The sequence below is a fragment of the Mustelus asterias genome, chromosome 7 (assembly GCF_964213995.1).
Source record: "Mustelus asterias chromosome 7, sMusAst1.hap1.1, whole genome shotgun sequence".
NCBI lineage: Eukaryota > Metazoa > Chordata > Chondrichthyes > Carcharhiniformes > Triakidae > Mustelus > Mustelus asterias.
This window is the reverse complement of record NC_135807.1, coordinates 63,590,209-63,612,794: the sequence shown is the minus strand read 5'-3', so window position 1 is coordinate 63,612,794 and position 22,586 is coordinate 63,590,209. Positions and strand designations below refer to the sequence as shown.

At 40.9% G+C, this 22,586-nt stretch overlaps 1 protein-coding gene across 1 annotated transcript in view; it reads left to right on the top strand.

The window, feature by feature from the left end:
* Positions 1-22,586, top strand: part of LOC144495749 (peroxidasin homolog) — a 420,109-nt gene that overhangs the window by 240,244 nt on the left and 157,279 nt on the right. Inside the window, exons 6-8 of the mRNA XM_078216142.1 lie at positions 5,926-5,997; positions 12,488-12,657; positions 15,191-15,308. Coding sequence (XP_078072268.1) covers positions 5,926-5,997; positions 12,488-12,657; positions 15,191-15,308 — 360 coding nt within the window. The remainder of the gene's footprint in view (positions 1-5,925; positions 5,998-12,487; positions 12,658-15,190; positions 15,309-22,586) is intronic.

Below are 22,586 nucleotides of genomic sequence, written 5' to 3'. Positions count from 1 at the left end.
ATTTTTCACAATCCAATTAACATGCCCTTCCACCTTCAGAGATCTATGGACAAATACACCGGGGTCCCTTTGTTCCACAGAACTTCTCATGTCATGCCATTCATTGAATACTTCCTTGTTAAATTATTCCTTCCAAAGTGTATCACCTCACATTTCTCAGGGTTAAATTCCGTCTGCTACTTTTCTGCCCATTTGACCATCCCATCTATATCTTGTAGCCCAAGACACTCAACCTCACTGTTAACCACCTGGCCAATCTTTATGTCATCTGCAAACTTACTAATGCTTCCCCCTCATAGTCCTCTATGTTGTTTATATAAATGATGAATAAAAGGGGATCCAGCACAGATCCCTGCGGTACGCCAATATTTACTGGCTTCCAGTCACTGAAGCAGCCTTCTGTCATGACTCTGTGTCTCCTACAACTCAGTCAATTTTGAAGCCACTTTGTATCCCATGTGTATTTGCCTTCTTTATAAGACTCCTATATGGTGCCTTGTCAAAGGCTTTGCTGAAATCCATATAACCTACATCAACTGCACTATCCTAATCTACACACTTGGTCACCTCCTCAAAAAATTCAATCAAATTTGTATGGCATGACCTCCCTCTGACAAAGCTGTCCTCAGTTTCCCACTGACTGTCTGGGGGTCTATAATAAACACCTAGCAATGTGGTTGCCCCGTTTTTGTTCCTATGCTCCACTCACAAAGCTTCATTTGATGCCCCCTCCAAGATATCGTCTCTCCTTACTGCAGCAATTGACTCCTTAACTAATAATGCAATGCCTCCTCCTCCTTCAACAGAGTTTCTTACTTTGTTGTGAGTGTCCATCCAGCAATTTGTGTTTTTATTCATTAGAATTTAGGTGCAAAGATTATGGGTTTTGCCTTGGATAAAGTGTGTGATTTCAAGCACCTTGGGTTATTGGTGGCAAAAAGATGAACGTGTGGATATTGAAATTGATCAACGGATTAGCTCTGATTAGAGTAATTGGAGGCAGAGCAGTGGAGTGTTATGTGAAGAAAAGCATCGCTGAAACTGAGCGGAAGAATCGACTAGGCTCTTCTGAGACCAGCCTTGCTATGTAATGGGAAACATCAAGAAGAGAGGAACAATGGCTGGATACTAATACTGCTGGGAGGGATGCATGGAGCAATGAGAAGGACAAAATCAGGAACCAGCACATCAAGGGGTCAGTGAAGACTGTGGGAGCATCGAAGAAAGTAGCCAAGAAAAGATTGAAATGATACGGTTATCTGTAACGGAGAGAGAGTAAATGTGGTGAGGTCAGTGGTGGAGATGGGACTGCGAGGATAAGGAGAAGAGGAAGGCCTTACACCAGATGGAAGGATGCGGAGATGAAACTTTTAACTACAGCGGGATTGTAAGAGGAATAGGTAACTGCACAAGGGTGATCAACCAGCATTGTAAATGGAAGAAGCTGAAACACTTTCTTTAGCTCCAAGAATTCAAAACTTTAGTTAGTCTCAATGTTGAAGCCTGACCCCAATAGCAGTGGTAGATTACAGTCTTGATACAACAATTCTCAAACCACAACGCAAGACACAATGGTCTGGATCTTCCATGAAGCAGTAATAATTGTTGGACTGCTGTTCCACTCCTACTTTTCTATACCTGGTGCTGTTCTGCATGTCTGGCTCGGTATTCCAAGGCTGGGTTCTTCAGAAATGTGGAGTGTATAGTCCCACAAAGAGCATCATCACAACACTGGAGGATCGGGAAGGAAGTCAAGCCATGCTCCTTTTTCTGGCTCTAGCTGCCATAAAGTAAGTTTAAAATGTCCAGTATGAATGTTAGTGAATGGATGAATGTTAGGGAATTAATGAATGGGTGAGTGGGCAGGTGGAGGAGGATAGGTGGAGGAGCTAAATGGCTAAGTGAGTAGGGTGGGTGAGGTAAGTGGTTAAATGAGTAGTATTGGGCAGGTAAGTGGGTAAAATGGAAGAGGGATGATATAGCAAGTGGATAGGATGACTGGGTGGAAGGTAGTTATGTGGGTTGTGTGACAGATGGATAAGGTGGCATGTAGATCAAATGGAAGGATTTTACTAGGATGCTACCGGGACTTGATGGCTTGAGTTATAAGGAGAGGCTGAATAGACTGGGACTTTTTTCTCTGGAGCGTAGAAGGCTGAGGGGTGACCTTATAGAGGTCTATAAAATAATGAGGGGCATAGACAAGGTAGATAGTCAATATCTTTTCCCAAAGATAGGGGAGTCTAAAACTAGAGGGCATAGGTTTAAGGTGAGACGGGAGAGATACAAAAGTGTCCAAAGGGGCAATTTTTTCACACAGAGGGTGGTGAATGTCTGGAACAAGCTGCCAGAGGTAGTAGTAGAGGCGGGTACAATTTTATCTTTTAAAAAGCATTTAGATAGTTACATGGGTACGATGGGTATAGAGGGATATGGGCCAAATGCAGGCAATTGGGATTAGTTTAGGGTTTTTTTAAAAAAAGGGTAGCATGGACAAGTTGGGCCGAAGGGCCTGTTTCCATGCTGTGACTCTATGACTCTATGATAGCTGGGGGTTGGGTAGTAGGTGGATAGGGTGGAAGGTAGGTAGGGTGGCAGGTGGGAAGGGTGGCAGGTGTTTAGGATGGCAGCTGGTGAAGTTGGAAGGTGGGTGGGGTGGTAGGTGACTAGGATGGTAGGTGAGTAACGTGGAAGGCAGGTAGGGTGGCAGGCGGGTGGGATGGCAGGTGATTGGGGTGGCAGGTGGGTGACATTGCCCATCAGAAGTTCAAGCTGACTGAGCAATTCCCACTAAGGTCAGGGTGTCAGAACTGCTGTGGGGTCCTGACACACATCTTAGGTTATACATCTGATCTTCGACAATTGGAAGATCGGAAAATCTGGGTCAATATGCACCTGCATCTGCATATCAGTTTTAGTCAATGTGGTACTGTGTTCCCATAAATTACTGTTTGTAGTATTTAATACCGGCATTAGTGGAATTATTTGAATCCAGTTTCTGACATTAAAGCAGTACAGACAGCATTTTGTTTTGATTGCATGTCAATAGTGACTTCCCTTCAAAAGCAATGGATTAGTTAGGAAGTTCTTTGACGTAGCCTGAGCTGCTATATGGAGACATTGGTTTTTTTTATGTGAATGTACTGAATAGTACTACAAGGAGATATAATTCATAGTGGTCAGATGCAAACGTTTTGATTTACTATACTAAACCTACTGAGATCATTCAAGCATTCAATTATAGGCCGGTTAGCCTGACTTCGGTCTTTGGCAAGATTTTAAAGTCCATTATTAAAGATCAGGTCGGAGAATACTTGGAAGTGCATGAGGACTGAGTCAAGGAAAGGTCATGTCTAACAAATCTGTTAGAGTTCTTTTAGGAGGTAACAAGGAAGTTAGGTAAAGAAGAATCAGTGGACGTGATTTACTCAGATTTCCAGAAGGCCTTTGACAATGTGCCACTTAGGAGACTGTTAAATAAGTTAAGAGCCCATGGTGTTAAGGGTAAGATCCTGGCATGGATAGAGGATTGGCTGACTGGTAGAAGGCAGAGAGTGGGGATAAAGGGGTCTTTCTCAGGATGGCAGCTGGTGACTAGTGGTGTGCTTTAGGGGTCAGTTCTGGGACTACAACTTTTCACAATATACATTAACGATTTAGAGGAAGGAACTGAAGGCCCTGTTGCTAAGTTTGCAGATGATACAAAGATATGTAGAGAGACAGGTAGTATTGAGGAAGCAGGGGGGCTGCAGAAGGACTTGGACAGGTTAGGAGAGTGGGCAAAGAAGTGGTAGATGGAATACAATGTAGAAAAGTGTGAGGTTATGCACTTTGGAAGGAGGAATGGAGGCATAGACTATTTTCTAAATGGGAAAATGCTTAGGAAATCAGAAACACAAAGGGACTTGGGAGTCATTGTTCAAGATTCTCTTAAGGTTAAAGTGCAGGTTCAGTTGGCAGTTAGAAAGGCAAATGCAATGTTAGCATTCATGTCGAGAGGGCCAGAATTCAAGAGCAAGGATGTACCTCTGAGGTTGTATAAGGCTCTGGTCAGACCCCATTTGGAGTATTGTGAGCAGTTTTGGGCCCCATATCTAAGGAAGGATGTGCTGGCCTTGGAAAGGGTCCAGAGGAGGTTCACAAGAATGATCCCTGGAAAGAAGAGCTTGTCATTTGAGGAACGGTTGAGGACTCTGGGTCTGTACTCGTTGGAGTTTAGAAGGAAGAGGGAGGATCTTATTGAAACTTACAGAATATTGCGAGGCCTGGATAGAGTGGACGTGGAGAGGATGTTTCCACGAGTAGGAAAATCTCGAACTAGAGGGCACAACCCCAGGTTAAAGGGACGATCCTTTAAAACAGAGATGAGGAGGAATTTCTTCATCCAGAGAGTGGTGAATCTGTGGAACTCTTTGCCGCAGAAGGCTGTGGAGGCCAGGTCATTGGGTGTCTTTAAGACAGAGATAGATAGGTTCTTGATTAATAAGGGGATCAGGGTTATGGGGAAATGGCAGGAGAATGGGGATGAGAAAAATATCAGCCATGATTGAATGGCGGAGCAGACTCGATGGGCCGAGTGGCCCAATTCTGCTCCTATGTCTATTGGTCTTATAGTCTAAGCAAATGGAGGTATTGTTTTACCACATGACGTTTAGGAATATTGTGTTCCCTATAATAGTACTAGGTTAAAAGGATACATATTTGCCATGAGAGCTAGATGTTCCTCATTCAATGGCCAAAAAATGAAATCTTTTTATGATTGTGGCCTCCCTACTTGATTAATAAAAATCAGATTACAACAATTTGCATTAATCTATCACCAACAACAATAATCCTGCAGAGGTCAATGGGATCATTGGCAATTTGACCTGAATTTGAAGTTGTCCCCCAATTCATCTCTCAAATCAGACATGACATACTGTACTCCAAATCAGGTACCAACAGGAGTATTTCAGATCAGATACCAAACATTTGTCTGTAAAGAACGCACACTAATCTTCAGATCAGAAAGCAAACACCAGAGACCAGACAGAGTGTAGGAGCTTGTCAGATCACATACACGTCATGCTGACAGAAAGAACTTTCATTTATTTCGAACCTCTATGTGCGCCTCAGAAATATTCCAAAATGCTATACAAATAGTGAATTTGAAGTACAGTCATTTTTGTTAAGTAGACAAATAGGGCACCCACATATTACAGTCTATCCCATTTGTGTGTGTTGGCAAGGACACTAGGGTAATATCTGCTCTTTGAACAGGCTATAGAATGTTTGCTGTCGATCAGAACAGGTAAATAGAGACTTGGTTAACATCTCCTTCGAAGCATGGTAACTCTGACAATATAGCACACTAAAATGTCAACGTAGATTATGTGCTCAAGACTGTAGCAGTTGAAGAAGGCAGCTCATCAGCACCTTCTCAATGGTCAATGAATGCTGGCCTAGCCAGCGAAGCCCACACCCCTTGAATGAATTTAAAAAAGAGGTTCTGGAGTGGGACTTGAACTCACGATTTTTGAGGTGAGTGTTACCAAATCAACAAAGTTGGCACTTGATCAGAGAATGGTAGAACCTCAATATATTTTGAATTGATAAATCAGAAGATGTACATTAAACTCTTGGAAACTCTTGATTCAAAAAGACTGGCAGATTAGATTGTGTACTCAAAGCCCACTGCAATCAATGTTGTCACTAAATCCCTTGACAGGTGAAGGATAAGATGAAACTAACCATCTTCTTTCCAGACTGGCAATTTTTATTAGTCAGTGCATTATTGTGAGGTTATAGCGAAACTAGTGGAAAAAGTAAGCCCTGCAGATATTTTTACAGAAATTAAATTATTGGTGTGTTGCATGAGAAAAAAAATGAGGTAACTCGATGCAAAACCTGATTCTTTTGTTATTAACTTGTCTTGTTCATTTTCAGATTCTTACACAATAACAAAATAGCAAGAATTCCTGCTGGAACCTTCTCACATCTCAACTCATTAAAACGACTGTAAGTGCTGCAGAATTTTGCTATTTGTTCAACATTGGCCTGGCTTTGTGTGCTGTTCTCGCAATTTACCTAATTGAATCACATATTATGTAAGTGCTTTGAGATGTTTGAATTGCTGATTTGCTGTCTAAGTGCAGGTACTATCATTATATAGGAAATCACCAGTTTACTGGTTTTATCAGCAGTATTCTTACATTGCACTGGGTTAGATTTTGCTGTAGCAGGATATTGAACAGTTTCTGGCATTAGTTAGTTCCCCCTGAAACTTTCAGCTCAAAGATATTTACCCACAAGATTGTTGAAAATGTGAGCTGATACCAGCACAGTGAGGAAAACAGCAATGTGGGACCTGAGTCAACAAGGTATATCCATAACCAGACTGGGAAACAAACAAAAGAGGAAAGTCTAAGGAGGAGGGTGAATTAAAGGAGTCAAACTCAATTTCAGATTGGCAGCACGGTAGCACAGTGGTTAGCACAGCTGCGTCATAGTGCCAGGGACCTGTGTTCAATTCTGGCCTTCGGTGATTGTCTGAATGGAATTTGTACATTCTCCCCATGTCTGTGTGGGTTTCCTCCGAGTGCTAAAGCTACCTTCCACAGTCCAAAGATGCGCAGGTTATGTGGATTGGCCATGCTAAATTGCCCCTTACTGTCAGGGAGATTAGCAGGGTAAATATGTGGGGATAACACCTGGATGGGATTATTGTAGATGCAGGTTTGGTGGGCTAAATGGCCTCCTGCACTGTAGGGATTCTATGATTCTAAAGACAGAGAAATATAGAGAAGAAAATAAATGTTAGATTAAGAGGAAAAAAAAGGGACTGAAAGGAAAAGAAAGAAAAAGTTGATATTTAAATTTAACATTTAAAAAAATCTTCCGTGAAAAATTCCAAACATGAATGAATGGGACTCCACAATTGTAATAGTTAATTTAAGAGCCAGAAAGTGTGATTCAAAGTAATTAACATTTGACACATTGTTAAAAAGATGCTTTTGCTGCAGCTACAAATTACTAGCCTTAAGTATTTGTGGTGCGCTTAATTCATATCTATTGCACAAATACAACAACTTCATGGCATTCAATGTATGCTACTTGTGATCCAAAAGTGCTTCTCGGCCTTTTGGCTAAGATCAAGTGCAGTATGTGGATTCTGCACTTGGTTGAGGTCATTAGGTTACATTTAAGCTTCATTTTCATATGAAGCAATTTTTAAAAGCGGCATCTCGGCCTTTTGGCTAAGATGCAAATGAGATCAAGCCTTGGAGGAGGAGCTATGCCTACTCCAATCAGTTTGGATCATGTAGATCAAGCCCAAGACAGGAGGTGAGAGCCCTGTCTTGTCAGCTTGGATCGGGAATGTCTCAACTTGTTGAGACTCTGAATTGGACTTGATTTGATTGAATTGTAATAAAAATACAAAAAAAAAGAGAAGTTCTTGGGAAGCTAATGGTAGAGTGATATAACTCAGAGAGCAACTTTTAGATATTTGCACTTAATAACATATCTGCTCCATGTCTGAAGTTGTTGTGCTCTCTATACATTGGTAACAGTGAGGGACAATAGCCTCATTTTTATTGTGACCCATGACAATTTAAGTTTAACATCCATAGTTTATCAGCAGCCTTTTTTAAGATATTGTGCTGAACACAGAATTACATAGAATTTACAGCATGGAAGAAACAACAGGTCAAAGAACAAAGGAGGTGGGGTAGCATTCTTAATCAAGGAAGGTTTCAGAGCAGTATTGAATCATGATATAAAGGCAGCGGATAGTGATGTAGAGTCAGTTTGGGAAATCATGAATAGCAGGGAAAGGAAGACAAAGGTGGGAGTAGCCTATGCACCCCCAAAATATGACCTCCCAAGAAGTCAGAGCATAAATGGGGAAATATCAGGGGCATGTTTGAAGGGAGCTGCAATTATCATGGGAGATTTTAATCTGTACATTGATTGGACAAACCAAACCGGCAAGGGTAATGCGGAAGAAGAATTTGCGGAGTGTATCAGGGGTTGCTTTTTAGAACAGTATGTTGTGGAACCTACCCAGGAATGGGCTATTTTAGATCTGCTTTTGTGGAATGAAGAAGGATTAATAAGGGATCTTGTGGTTAAGGATCCCGAGGAGGTAGTGACCACAATATGATAAAATTCCAGATACAGTTTTAGGGTGAACACCATAGATCTACAACCAGCTTCTTCAACTTAATTAAGGGCAATTGTAATAGTATGAGGGAGGAGTTGTCTACGGTGAACTAAGCTGAGCTCAGATATAGGTCAGTGGATGAGCAGATATTCAAACAGCTGGTCCAAAATGTTCAGCAGGAATTCCAATAAAAAAGAGGGATCCTACAAGAAAGAGCAAAATCAATGGTTAACACAGGAAGTCAAGAATAATATTAAATTAAAAGGTAGGATATACAAACTGGCAAATTTTCTCTCAAAATTCATTTTCTCCCTTCTTATGAGATTTTTAGACTTTTGGTGCTGGATCCTAAGAACTTCCCAGTCCTCTGGTCTACCACTATCCCTTGCCAGTTTGTATATCCTACCTTTTAATTTAACATTATTCTTGACTTCCTGTGTTAACTATTGATTTTGTTCTTTCTTGTAGGATCCCTCTTTTTTAATGGGATAAATTCCTGCTGAACATTTTGGACCAGCTGTTTGAATATCTGCCACTGCTCATCTACTGACCTGTATCTGAGCTTAGCTTAGTTCATCTTAAAAACAAACAGCAAGGGTTTCTATAGATATATACAGGAAGTGGGTGGCTAAGGAAAATGTGAGACCTCTACTGAACGAGGTTAGTGAATTGATAACAGCAAACAAAGAAATGGTGGATATGCTAAATAATATTATTGCATCAGTCTTCACTGTGGACGACATTGCAAATATTCCTAAGATATCAGATGGGCTGATTTCAAATAACATGGTAGAAATTATAATAATCCCAATCACAAGGGATAGCTATTAAAGATTAAGATTTTTGGAAAACAGCCAAAGTGTTCAAAAAGGGAGAAAGGCAGAAGGCAAGGAACTCTTGGCCAGTTAGTTTAATATCCATTATTGGCAAGATGCTGGAGTCAACAATCAAAGAGGAAATAGCTAATCATTTAGGAAAGCTGAATATAATCAAACTAAGTCAACACGGTTTGATGAAAGGTAAATCATATTTGACATATTTGCTTGGATTCTTTGAAGATGTAACAGGGAGAGTGGATAGAGGGGAACCTGTAGATGTAGTGTATTTAGATTTATAAAAGATTTGACAAAGAGCCACATAAGAGGTTGGTGCATAAACTAAAAGTACTTGCAATTGGAGGAAGTGTGTTAACATGGATTGAAAACTGGCTGTCAGATTGAAAACAAAGAGTTGGAATAAATGGATCCTTTTCAGAGTGGAAAGATATAACTAGTGGAGTGCCGTAGGGATCAGTTCTTGGTCTGCAATTGTTCACTATTTACATTAATGACCTGGAGGAAGAAACAGAATGTAAGGTTTCCAAATTTGCTGAGGATACAAAGATAGGTGTAAGGGCAGGTTGTGATGAGGATATTGTGATTCTGCAATGGTGACTGGTTGAAAACCTGACAAATGGAGTTTAATGTGGGGAAGTGTGAGGTCATGCACTTTGGTAGGAATAATCAAAAGGCAGATTATTATCTAAATGGAGAGAGACTGCAGGTGAGTGAAGTGCAAAGGGATTTAGGTATTCTAGTTCATGAATCACAAAAAGTTAGCAGGCAGGTCCAACAAATAGTTAAGAAAGCAAACAGCATTTTGGCCTTTATTACAAAGTGATTGAAGTTTAATTCAGGGAGATTTTGTTGCAATTGTACAGGGTATTGGTGCGGTCTTACCTGGAATACCTCATGCAATTTTGGTCCTCTTACTTAAGAAATAGATATAGTAACATTGAAGCCACTCTGAAGGAGATTCATAGAATCACCACAGTGCAGAAGGAGGCCATTCAGCCCATCAAGCTGTACCGACAACAATTCCACTCAGGTCCTATCACTGTAACCCCTCATATTTACCCCACGAATCCACGCATCCTGGGACACTAAGGGGCAATTTAGCATGGCCAATCAGCTTAATCCACACATATTTGGACTGTGGGAGGAAACCGGAGCACCCGGAGGAAACCCACGCAGACATGGGGAGAATCTGCAGACTCCACACAGACAGTGCCCTAAGCCAGGAATCGAACCCAGGTCCCTGGAGCTGTGAGGCAGCAGTGCTAACCACTGTGCCACCATGCCGCCCCACGCTAATTCTGGGATGAGAGGGTTATCCTATCAAAAGAGACTAAATAGTCTGGGTCTATATTCCTTGGAGTGTAGAAGAGTGAGGGGTGACCTTATTTGAACATATAAGATCCTGAGGGAGCTTTACAGGGTAGATTGTGAAATGTTTTCAGTGGCGCAAGAATCTCAAACAAGGGGACATAGCTACAAGATAAAGGGCTGGTCATTTAAAATTGAGGTGTGTAGAAATTTCTTCTCGCAGAGGGTGGTGAATCTCTGGAATTCTGTGCCCCAAAGGGTGATCAAGGCTGGATCATTAGAAGTATTCAAAGTGAAGATGGATAAATATTTGATAGATCGGGGAATAGAGGGCTATGGGGAAATGGCACGGAAAAATAATTGAGGCTGGCATGAATCAGCTATGAACATATTGAATGGTGGGGCAGGTTTGAAGGGCCAGGTGGCCTACTCCTGATTCTATTTCTTGTGTTGTGTTCTTGTGAAAGAAGCCAATTAGCTTATCTGGTCTTTGCTGATGTTTAGATTGATCACAAGCTTAACCCAAAGAATTACTTTCCACTATCTGGGGTGATCAGTAAGTTTCCACTTTAACTGGGGTGATCAGTAAGTTTGCGGACGACACAAAATTGGCAGGACTTGCAGATAGTGAGGAGCATTGTCAGAGGCTACAGAAGGATATAGATAGGCTGGAAATTTGGGAAAAGAAATGGCAGATGGAGTTCAATCCTGATAAATGCGAAGTGATGCATTTTGGTAGAAATAATGTAGGGAGGAGCTATACGATAAATGGCAGAACCATAAAGGGTGTAGATACGCAGAGGGACCTGGGTGTGCAAGTCCACAGATCCTTGAAGGTGACGTCACAGGTGGAGAAGGTGGTGAAGAAGGCATATGGCATGCTTGCCTTTATAGGACGGGGCATAGAGTATAAAAGTTGGGGTCTGATGTTGCAGATGTATAGAACGTTGGTTCGGCCGCATTTGGAATACTGCGTCCAGTTCTGGTCGCCACACTACCAGAAGGACGTGGAGGCTTTGGAGAGAGTACAGAGGAGGTTTACCAGGATGTTGCCTGGTATGGAGGGGCTTAGTTATGAGGAGAGATTGGGTAAACTGGGGTTGTTCTCCCTGGAAAGACAGAGGATGAGGGGAGACTTAATAGAGGTGTATAAAATTATGAAAGGCATAGATAGAGTGAACAGTGGGAAGCTTTTCCCCAGGTCGGTGGTGACGTTCACGAGGGGTCATAGGTTCAAGGTGAAGGGGGGGGAGGTTTAACACAGATATCAGAAGGACATATTTTACACAGAGGGTGGTGGGGGCCTGGAATGCGCTGCCAGGCAAGGTGGTGGAGGCGGACACACTGGGAACGTTTAAGACTTATCTAGATAGCCATATGAATGGAGTGGGAATGGAGGGATACAAAAGAATGGTCTAGTTTGGACCAGGGAGCGGCACGGGCTTGGAGGGCCGAAGGGCCTGTTCCTGTGCTGTATTGTTCTTTGTTCTTTGTATCTTCAATTGGCCCTTTCAACAATTTAACCACGTACATACCAAAACCTGCCTTCCTCCACAGGAAGCAGTACTTTTACAAAATAAATATCCTATATGTGATGAGTTTAACTCGTATTTTGCTCCTTCTGTTTTTCTTCCTTTTCTTACCCATAGGTAAAGCTTGAAATCATCATGTAGGGACAGTTTTTTCTGCATTTGTGATAGGAAAGAAACTCAGAATTTTGCTGATAGTTTAATGAGTTAACATAATGAATAGCTGAACTGTGCTGACCAGAAAGCTCCTAGATTTGATCCATGCACGGTACCACGTTAACGAACCTCAGTGAACAAATGGTCGAAGAATTCAAGTTAATCTAGCTTAGGGAAGGGGAAAATTGGAGCCAGAGTTACCAATCCTAATCATTATACAATTGTCCCTGTTGGAAATGTACATACGAGATCAGGTGAATTTAGGATTGGGCTTGGCTGTGATGACACAATGACAAATAGCCTGAGACCCCTCACTGTCCATAATCACACAAGAAGGGTCCTTAGTGTGGTACTAGGTAATTAAGGGTCCCCATGGACCTTTCGGAGAATGGAAAAAGGGGTAATATTGTTGGAAAATGGAAAAGAAAATCATTGCAAATTGCACAATGGAAAAAACTTTATTACAAAATTCTGCAAGATAGACTAACGTTGTCCTTGTTTTTGCATGATTACAGCCGCTTGGACTCCAATGGCCTGGTGTGTGACTGTCAGTTAATGTGGCTGGGAGAATTACTGAAGAGCTATGCCCAAAGCAGCAACACTCAAGCTGCTGCAACATGCGAGTATCCCAGGAAATTACAGGGAAGATCGGTTGCCTCCATAACAACAGAGGAGTTTAACTGTGGTAAGCTTTATTAGCATTATAAACAATCTCTGTTACACATCAGTGCTAAATTACATCTTTTATTGGTTACAACACTGCATGTGGAAGAGAGAAATGAATTAATAAGAAATAAAACCCAACTCATTAAAACATTAATGTTGTTTAAATTACTTTGAATGTCATTGATGTTGGGTTACACTTCATAGGAACATTTTTCTCAGATCTTTTTGAATTACTTCAATATTTTGAAGTGTTAGGCAAAATTTTAACTCACTCAAAACCCGAGTTAATATTGAGCCTTTTACCTCCGTTTAATACTACCATAGAAAAAACCTTTTCCAATATTAATGGGTGAATACTTGTCTTTGTAGGCATTCATCTATCCACGATTTTAACAGGCTAATGTCGATATTAAAGAAGGTCTGGTATTTGAATGTAGGTAAATATCCTATTCCCTGTTTCATGTTATAATATATAACATGATATAAGGAAGAAATTTTGTGTGCACATTTCCATGAAACTTAATTTTTAGGTGTTTGGAAGGACTAAACATCTTCGTTAATTACAATACTTTTATTTATTCCTTGAAGGGAAACGTATACTCAGGCATGCATTTCATAGAATCCCTACAGTGCAGAAGGAGGCCATTCAGCCCATCAAGCCCACACCGACAACAATTTCACTCAGGCCCTATCCCTGCAACACCCCCCATCGCATTTACCTTGCTGGACCCCTGACACCAAGGGGCAATTTTGCATGACCAATCAATCTAACCTGCACATCTTTGGCATTTGTTTGCTTATATGCTCCAATGGGACAACTATGGAAGATTCTCTCTTTTGAAATGCAGGGTCTCCAGCCCCAACTCAGACATGATCTGATGTTGGGGTGGGGAAGCCCGCCCTTGCTGTTCTTAAGACTCTTACGTGGCCTAGATGGGATGGAAAGCTGTTAGCCAATCTGATTGGCTGACAGCTCTCCAAGGAGGGACTTCTTTCCAAGTGCCACTGGAAGTCCCACCTGCTGCCAATTAATGTTCATTTGAGCATAAAATGGAAGCTAGCCTGTTGCAGTCAGTTCCTCACCAACTCTCCAGATGGTAGGAGTTGAGCCCCTGCCGAAAAATTCAGGCCTATGTTTTGATATTTGTAAAAGTCTAGTTGGATACGATCTGTGCTTTGTCTGTTATGAACAGCCGACAGACTACTGTTTGACGCGATCTGCCAGTTATTGAGATGTACAACCTACATCAGCATCACATCAGCACTGAAATTCATATACCACACTATTTATTTGTGTGATAATCAGAACTTCTTTTTGGCTTGACAGCAGAATCCTATAGTGTTAAATACCACTGTGTTGCTACTGCATAGTAAAAGCATGTATTGACGAGCTTCACCTGTTACTCAAATGTTTGAAACATCTTACCCTTCCTTAAGAGTCTTATATCCTTCAGAGAAACCTGATTTAATTATCTTCACAAGAAGATCCAAAGCTATTCTATGCTCCTGATGGCCTGTCTACCTTTTCCTTTCCGAGCCAAGTAACATCTAGTCCCAGACCTGACTTCACTGTGAAGGTTACACCGAGATTCCTGCTCTCTAGCCCAAGCTTGGTGAATCTTCTAGCCTCTTTTAAATCCTCAGTAACTTGGTTTCTTCAATGTGTGGGTGAGGTTTCTACCCATGTTCTGCATGGTGAACTATAGAGTCAGCATTTTTTCTGCCTCAGGTGCAGGACTGGCTCCCTCTGTTTCCCTAATCTCCCTTTCTCTTTCTCCAGCTCATATTTTTGCAGACTCACTTGGGTCTATATGTTCAGTAATATCTTCGGAAACCCTGTAACCTGATACTAAAATAGTTTGATTTGGACTTTTCCTCTCTCAAAATCCATCTCTATAGCAATGTGAATCACATGGGCTTTGTATCCAGGATAAAAGGCCAATTAGCTATTATTTAGGCCCCAACTCCATTCTATGAAATTAAACAGACAGTTTAAGCTATTACCATTTTTAAAACATGACATTCCTAATACCGCACTGTGAGACATGGAAACTAACAATTTACCAACAATCAGTGTAGATGGTCTTACAATTGTCCACAGCTGTGAACATCTTGCACTTTCTCAGCAAGTTTCTTGATTTGGGCCCCTCTTGTTCCCATAGCAACAAGCCACCTAGGCTTGTTGTCGGGCAGAATTTAGAACAGGTCTCATGACTCTCTTCATTACTTAATTTTATCTTAAGTTAAAGAGACAGTCCAAAAATATAACAATCTTATAAACTTCCTATTTATAACAACACAATGATTCTGATAGACTTAACATATTTTGATGGGTTAAGAATGAATGGTTAAACCAAGGCTAATTTTCTTAATCCATTAGAAAAAAGTAAACAAGCTGAGTCACAAATAGTGCTGTGGACACCGTGTCCTATTGCTAACAGTAACATGACCCCGAAGGGTCAGAATCTTTGAATGCATAAGAATTAAATATTTTTAGTCTGGATATGTATACTGTTTAATTATGTGTGTAATGCAAATTTCCTTTTCTCCAGAGAGACCACGCATTACTTCCGAACCCCAGGATGTGGATGTAACTTTAGGAAATACTGTCTACTTTACCTGCAGAGCTGAGGGGAACCCCAAGCCTAAAATTGTCTGGCTGCACAATAAGTGAGTATGGGCAGGAAAACCTTTGAGTTGCAAATTTAATGCTGGGATCTGACAGTATGTGACCCATGGTACACATTACACTTATTCATTGGCACAGACTTCCCTTTCTAATTATTTCTTAAATGTCGAGATTTGATGATAACCATCATAATGTGCCCTGAGAAAATTGCAAACGTCAAAGTAAAATTGAGTTGAACTACATTCTAACTGTTATGTGATTGATTTGAGCAACACGACAATCGATCATATTAAATAAACTGAACAGATTTTCAAACAAAGCATGTAAGGGTAAAGTACAAAGACTTTTTCTAGATATTCACCAAGCACCTTTTCAATGCATTATTCAAAAGGGCATAAGCAACATTACAGAAGTGAAAGTACTCTTTTTCCCACTGAAGCTTATATTTCAAATGTCGCTCTATATTTACATGCACATTCCCATCAAATTTTGGTCTTAAAAATACATCAAAAAGAGAATATTCTATGTATTCTAATGTTCTATGTTTTCTAATAGAAGCAAAAGTTACTTTGAATTAAGCCAAATTTCTGCCTACTCTTCCATTGTCACTCCTTCAGCTCCCTAAACCCTAACAACTGGAATTCCCAGCTAAAACCTGTATGCCTCTCAATCTTTCAGCTTTTTTAACACCTGTCATAAAATTTCATAGAAATACATAAAATGTATCACAAAGGAATAGGCTATTCAACCAATGCCAGCATGTATGTTCCACTGGAGCCTCCTCCCATCCTTGTTCTAGCTTTATCATTGTTTAATTAAGTACTAGGGATAGCTGGCACACTGGGTATGTGGGAGGGGAGCTGTAAAGAAGCATTTTGGTTTTGACTTCACCAACTGGCTTGGATCCTACCAACAACCATCATGTCCCCCCCCACCTACCTTCCTGCCCTTTCACCCAATTTGATGAAATAAATGCCCTCCCACTCTTGCCTGCCTTCCATTGCCTTAGACATTGGTGGCACAGTGGTTAGCACCATTGCCTCACAACATCAAGGACTGGGGCTTGATTGGGTGACTGTCTGTATTGAGTTTGTACTGTTTCCCATGTCTGAGTGGGTTCCCTCCTGTTTCCTCCCACAGTCAGAAGATGTGCAGCTTCGCTGGATTGGCCAAGATAATTGCCCCTTAGTGTCCCAGGATTTGTAGTTTAGGAGGATGAGCCATGGTAACTGCATAGGATTGTGGGGCTTGGGCCTGGGCGTCTGTCAGACGATCGGTGCAGACTCGATGAGCCAAATGGCCTCCTTCTGCACACTGGGGATTTTATGATTCGATGATATGACAGTAGAGGCAAATTAAGGCCCTACATTGCCATTTAATTAGATGTTTAAGGGCCTCAATGGGCCTCAGGGTGGGCAAGCTAGTTGGTGCCTTATCTACCCCACTGTATTATCAGACAATGGTTGGATGATGGGAAGTCAGAGGGTACCCACCGATCGTATTTTTGGTGCCCCCCACCCAAAGCACACTTGGTGAGGGCACCATAAATTCCAGGTCAATATATCTACTGTATTACCCTGCCCTACTCCCTCTCTTTCTCTGCTACCTTTCTAAGAATTCAATGAGTTTAATCAAGTGGGGTTTTCCCTTTTGAAATCCATGTTGATGACTCATTATTGCATTTTTGGCTTCTGTATGTGTTTTCTAATTTTCCCTTTATGAGGGATTGCACTATATTTTCTGTTACAAATGATAGGCTGACTGATACAATTCTCTGGACAGGTTTCTCTCCCTTCTTAAATATGGATTAACTATTCACTAGTCCTCTAGCATTACACATTTTTCTAACCAAATATGGAGTATATGAAAATGTGACTCCGCTACCTTTTCCCTAGATTATTTTAGAATACATGGATGCATATAGACCAGTGGTTTTACCTCTAAATCTACCTCTATGATCAAGCTTATGATCATTTTTCCGCACATCTCTTTCTTTGGCTTAGTGTCAGTTCTGGTCCTGTGAAGGTGCTTAGAATGCCTTCCTATATTAAAGCATTATTTAAATATGCTTTGATCATTCCTTAGAATAAAGATGTCATTTTGGAGTTAGGTCTGAGAAATGTTGGGGAAATTGATCGTTTTACTGTAACAAAAGTACAACACAAACAACTGAAATATTAGTTTTTAAAGAACTACATTGGGAGCAGAAGAATATTTCATTTTTCTTTGAAACAAAGATGATCGGAATTCAGGGAAAAAAATAAACAAATGTTTGACTTTTTTTTGGAAAGAATTGCTGAACGTGTTGCTTTAAAGGCTGGAAAGTCAGGAATTCTACAATTTATTCCTATGACCCAATACTCTGATCAATGCCACCTCATGAGTAGGCTTGGCATTTTGGACTGTGTAAGTCGACTAATATCACAGGATCCTCTGCTTTAGCTACTAATATGAGTAACTGATGACTTGGTGCATTGTTAACATTGATTATGGATTTCAGGCAGGGTTAGGAACACCGGAAAAAAGAAGCTGTCATAGATGTGCATTAAATCAGTGATGAATTTTAGGATGGGGCTTGAACCACCTGTCAGATCGGGAATCAAAGGATACAAAAGATGAGACTGTAATCTGGCTCTGTTATGGTCTGCTGTTCTTTGCAGCCATCATAAAAAAGTGACCAGTGAAGACAGGTTGTCTCTTGTGTTCAAATGATAATCTTTAATCTTTCTGTTGACTCACCTATTGGTTTACTGTGCCTTTTACAGAACCAGAAATTGCATGATCAAAAATAGCATAGTATAATTTATAATAATACAAATTAGCTCATGGAATTAGCCAAGGATTGGTGACATTGACAGGCGGCACGGTGGCACAGTGGTTAGCACTGCTGCCTCACAGTGCCAGGGACCCGGGTTCGATTCCCGGCTTGGGTCTCTGTCTGTGCGGAGTTTGGACATTCTCCCTGTGTCTGCGTGGGTTTCCTCCGGGTGCTCCGGTTTCCTCCCACAGTCCAAAGGTGTGCGGGTTAGGTGGATTGGCTATGCTAAATTGTCCCTTAGTCCCCCTGACACTATCAGGGTAAATACGTGGGGTTATGGGGTGGGATTGTGGTTGTTGCAGGCTTGATGTGCCGAATGGCCTCCTTCTGCACTGTAGTCATTTTATGATAATAAATTGCAACTATAAATTGGAAAGAAAACCATACTCTGAACAATATGTAACTGATCAGTTTTCTCCAAGTTGCAGTATGATTCGATTGTATATTGGTAAAGCATCAGAATACCAGAAAATAATGCAGAGTTTCCAAAGCATCAAGTGGAGAAGCCTGATAAATAGTGAAGTGCTATCAATTAAGCAAAACTACTTGTGTGCCAATACAACTGTAGGCTTTTATTCATTACAGAACTAGGAGCATATCCTAACAGATAACTGACCCGAACTGAACAAGGGGGAGGAAACAGCCACCTTTATACTAGGTGACAAGGGGAGGAGCCGGCAGGGGATGTGTCCAGGCATGACAAACACAACAAGGGTAGTCCAGACAGGACAAAGGCTCAACTGTAGTCCACCACAAATAGCGGCCTATTTACTCATGAGTGATGATGCTCTGGATCTATGAACAGTTCTGTCTTTGAACAATTTAAATTGGAATATTCAGATAGATGATTCAGGTTCAATATAGTTCCTAACTAAGGAATATGGAATGAGCTGCCAGGTGGTTGAGGCAGGGTCAATAGCAACATTTAAAAAGCATTTGGATAAGTACATGGATGGGAAAGGATTTTATGGTTATGTCCAAATACAGACAATTGGGACTAGCTGGGAGCGCACCATGGTTGGCATGGACTGGTTGGGCTGAAGGGCCTGTTTCTGTGCTGTATTGCTTTATGACTCCATTACTCTAATATAATAAAATGGATACAATATCATTTGCAATGTCAAATGGCACAAGTATTATTTCACGCTGTTGATATGGCTAGGGGTGAATATATGGCAAAAGTGGGGTGGGAGGGAGCCTGTTAATGATATTTATATTTATTAAAATGCATAAAAATTAGCTTGATCTGCTGAAGTTCTAATGATGGTGATGTGCCCATAACATTTTTTGGTGAGGATCTAAAGTTCTCTTCAAACTCCCAGCAGCAACTCAACAGCAGAAGCTCATAATGTTTTAAGTGGCACTCAGAATCCTCAGCAACAATTAGTTTATTTCCAGTCAGTTTGTTGATATTAGGAGAGCACATTTGAATGATGTTATCCACCAACATGCCATGCAAGCTCGTTAACAGACAACTTAAGTGACAGTCATCTGGGTAATGGTCCTGTAGGTAACCTTTCCTAACACTGCGGCAACTCCTTTATCAAGAGAGCATATTGTGTGGGCTAAAGTGACTCTTCAGCTCAAGGCCCCAACTTGGCTACCTCGGTGATTCTTTAGCACCTAAGTGATCTGTTAAAAATCTTATCGGAAGTGTTTTAGTGATATGTTTTGATCTTGATTTGATTTATTATTGTCACATGTATTAGTATACAGTGAAAAGTATTATTTCTTGCGCGCTATACAGACAAAGCATACCATAAATAGGGAAGGAAAGGAGAGAGTGCAGAATGTAGTGTTACAGTCATATCTAGGGTGTAGAGAAAGATCAACTTAGTGCAAGACAGGTCCATTCAAAAGTCTGATGGCAGGAGGGAAGAAGTTGTTCTTGAGTCGGTTGGTCCGTGTCCTCATGTTTCTCGATGGAAGAAGGTGAAAGAAAGTATGTCTGGGGTGTGTGGGGTCCTTGATTATGCTGGCTGCTTTTCTGAGGCAGCGGGAAGTGTAGACAGTTTCAATGGATGGGAGGCTGGTTTGAGTGATGGACCAGGCTTCGTTCACCACCCTTTGTCGTTCCTTGGGGCCTTGGACAGAGCAGGAGACATACCAAGATGTGATACAACCAGAAAGAATGCTTTCTATGGTGCATCTGTAAAAGTTGGTGAGAGTCGTAGTGGGCATGTGGTGTGTTGCTGTGGAAATGCAATTAGAAAGAAAAATTCAGCACAGGAACAGGCCCTTCGGCCCTCTAAGTCTGTGCCGATTATGATGCCCTAATAAACTAAAAAAAACTTTTTAAAAGCCTTTACTCGGTCTGTACCCCTCTATTCCCTCCCTATTCATGTACCCATCCAGATGCCTCTTAAACATTGCTAATGTGCCTATTTCCACCACCTCCTGGCAGCGCGTTCCAGGCACCCACCACTCTCATAGAATCCTACAGTACAGAAGGAGGCCATTCGGCCCATCGAGTCTGCACCGACCACAATCCCATCCAGGCCTTAACCCCACAACCCCATTTATACTTGTTTTTTTATTGCCTGTAGACTGTAGCCCATACCTTTGATTGCATTACCTTTCCAAAAGCAGAAATGCTCAACCTATTTTTTATTGTACTGTTTAGGCCATTAAACCTTTTTGAATTATGCCCCCGTCATGTATTACATTTTTGGTAGATACCCCCCCCACCCCTAAATGATTTCTCAGTTTACCTCTGTGCAATCTATGTTTCTCCAGAGTTTTGATTATCCAAGGAGTTTCTTGAATCGAACAGGAAGTTGGCATGAGAATTTCTCAGAACCAATTCACAGATCGACCTCATATACAGCAGGCAGGTTATCGAAAGATTGCCTCACATCCCTTGGATACTCTGATCGGCTTCTCAAACATATGAGGCCTGTCCTGGCCAACATTCCTCACCTCACAAACATTCTTCCCTCAGCCAACACCATCAAAAACAATTTACCAAATCATATATCTCATTGTGTAATCTAGTTTGCACAAAATAGCAGCCTCATTTTTCAAAGAAAAATCATTGATTGCATTTTAAAGTAATTCATGTTATGTGAAACCTTTTGAGATATGTCTAAAGGGTACGATAAGTATTTTAGAAACAAGATTTTTTCATATTCTGTTCTGGAAAAGAAAATCATATCACATATGAAAAAAAGTAAATATTACAAATTTAGAAGTTAGGCAGGAATTTAAAAAGTTAATATGAAGTTAATGTAATCCAATAAGGTGTACTTTCAATTCTTTCCTGTTGATGCTTATCACAGTGGAGGGCTGTAAGTTCACAGTTTGATGAACAGCTCAAAGAGGTTATTAAATGATTAGGTCTCTTTGATGTGGGGTTATGAATATAAGTATTTGTTTTAGTAGAGGATTAAATATTTGAGGGGATTTAAATGTACTGAGCTTTCGTGAATGACAGTTTGTTTTTTATATAGTGAAGCCTGTAATAAATATTTACAACTTTATTTTATTTAACCTCAGCATAGCTCCTATGGTCTGCCCATAGTGAACACTGGATGAGTTGGTATGGAGGATGTAAGGGCAAAGAGTCATGAGTTGCTTGTATGTTGGCATTGGGGTCATAAGAGGTCTTGGGGGTGAGTTGAGGGATTATCAGTTGGCTTATGCAATTAGGGGCTATAAGTGACATAGGGATGTGTTGGGTTCTAGGAGTCCCCCCACCCCCACTCGAATAAAGATTCAGCCATTTGGAGTACTTGTTCTCCAAGGCGAGTGAGGTGAGCCAGGAGATTGCCCAACTTTGCACACCCACTTTGGAAGGTTTCTCGATTCCATGCCACTGAGTTTTCCTAACCTTTTTAGAATCAATTTCTTTCCTGCAATTATTTCTAACAATTATTCCGTGCTCTCCATTATCACAAGTATATTGTTATTTGTAGTTAAGCAATTCAGTGTTAGAATCTAAGTTCTCTATGGGTTAAAAAATGTCAAACTACCTTGGATACTAACCCTTAAAAATGTTTGAGTTGGGTAGTTTGGTCAAGATGGGAACTGAAAGTTGAAAATTCATCTATTTTAACTTGGTTGGACTCCAAACCCCAAATTGGCTCATTGGCAAGTAGTCTCTAGAACTGGATAGCTCTCCTTCCTCTGCATCTATTTGAAAGGATGTTGGTGATTGAGCCTTTCACAATGAGAACACAGAAACAAGGGAGACTATTCAATCCCTCAAGCCTGCTTCACCATTCAATTAGCTTGTGACTGATTTGTTCCTCAAATATATTTTCTTACTCTTTTCTACATATCTATCTCAGTCTTGAAAGCTCCAATTGTCCCAGCATTCACATCCTTTTTGTAAAGAGAGTCCAGATTTAGACTGCCTTTTGTGTTAAGAAATGACTAAACTATAATTTTATTATTGTGCCCCCTTGTTCAGGTTTCCCCAGCAGGGGAAATTGTTTCTTTAACCACCCTGTCAAATCCATTTATCATTTTAAAGATCTCACTTAGAATACCCTCCTTTTTT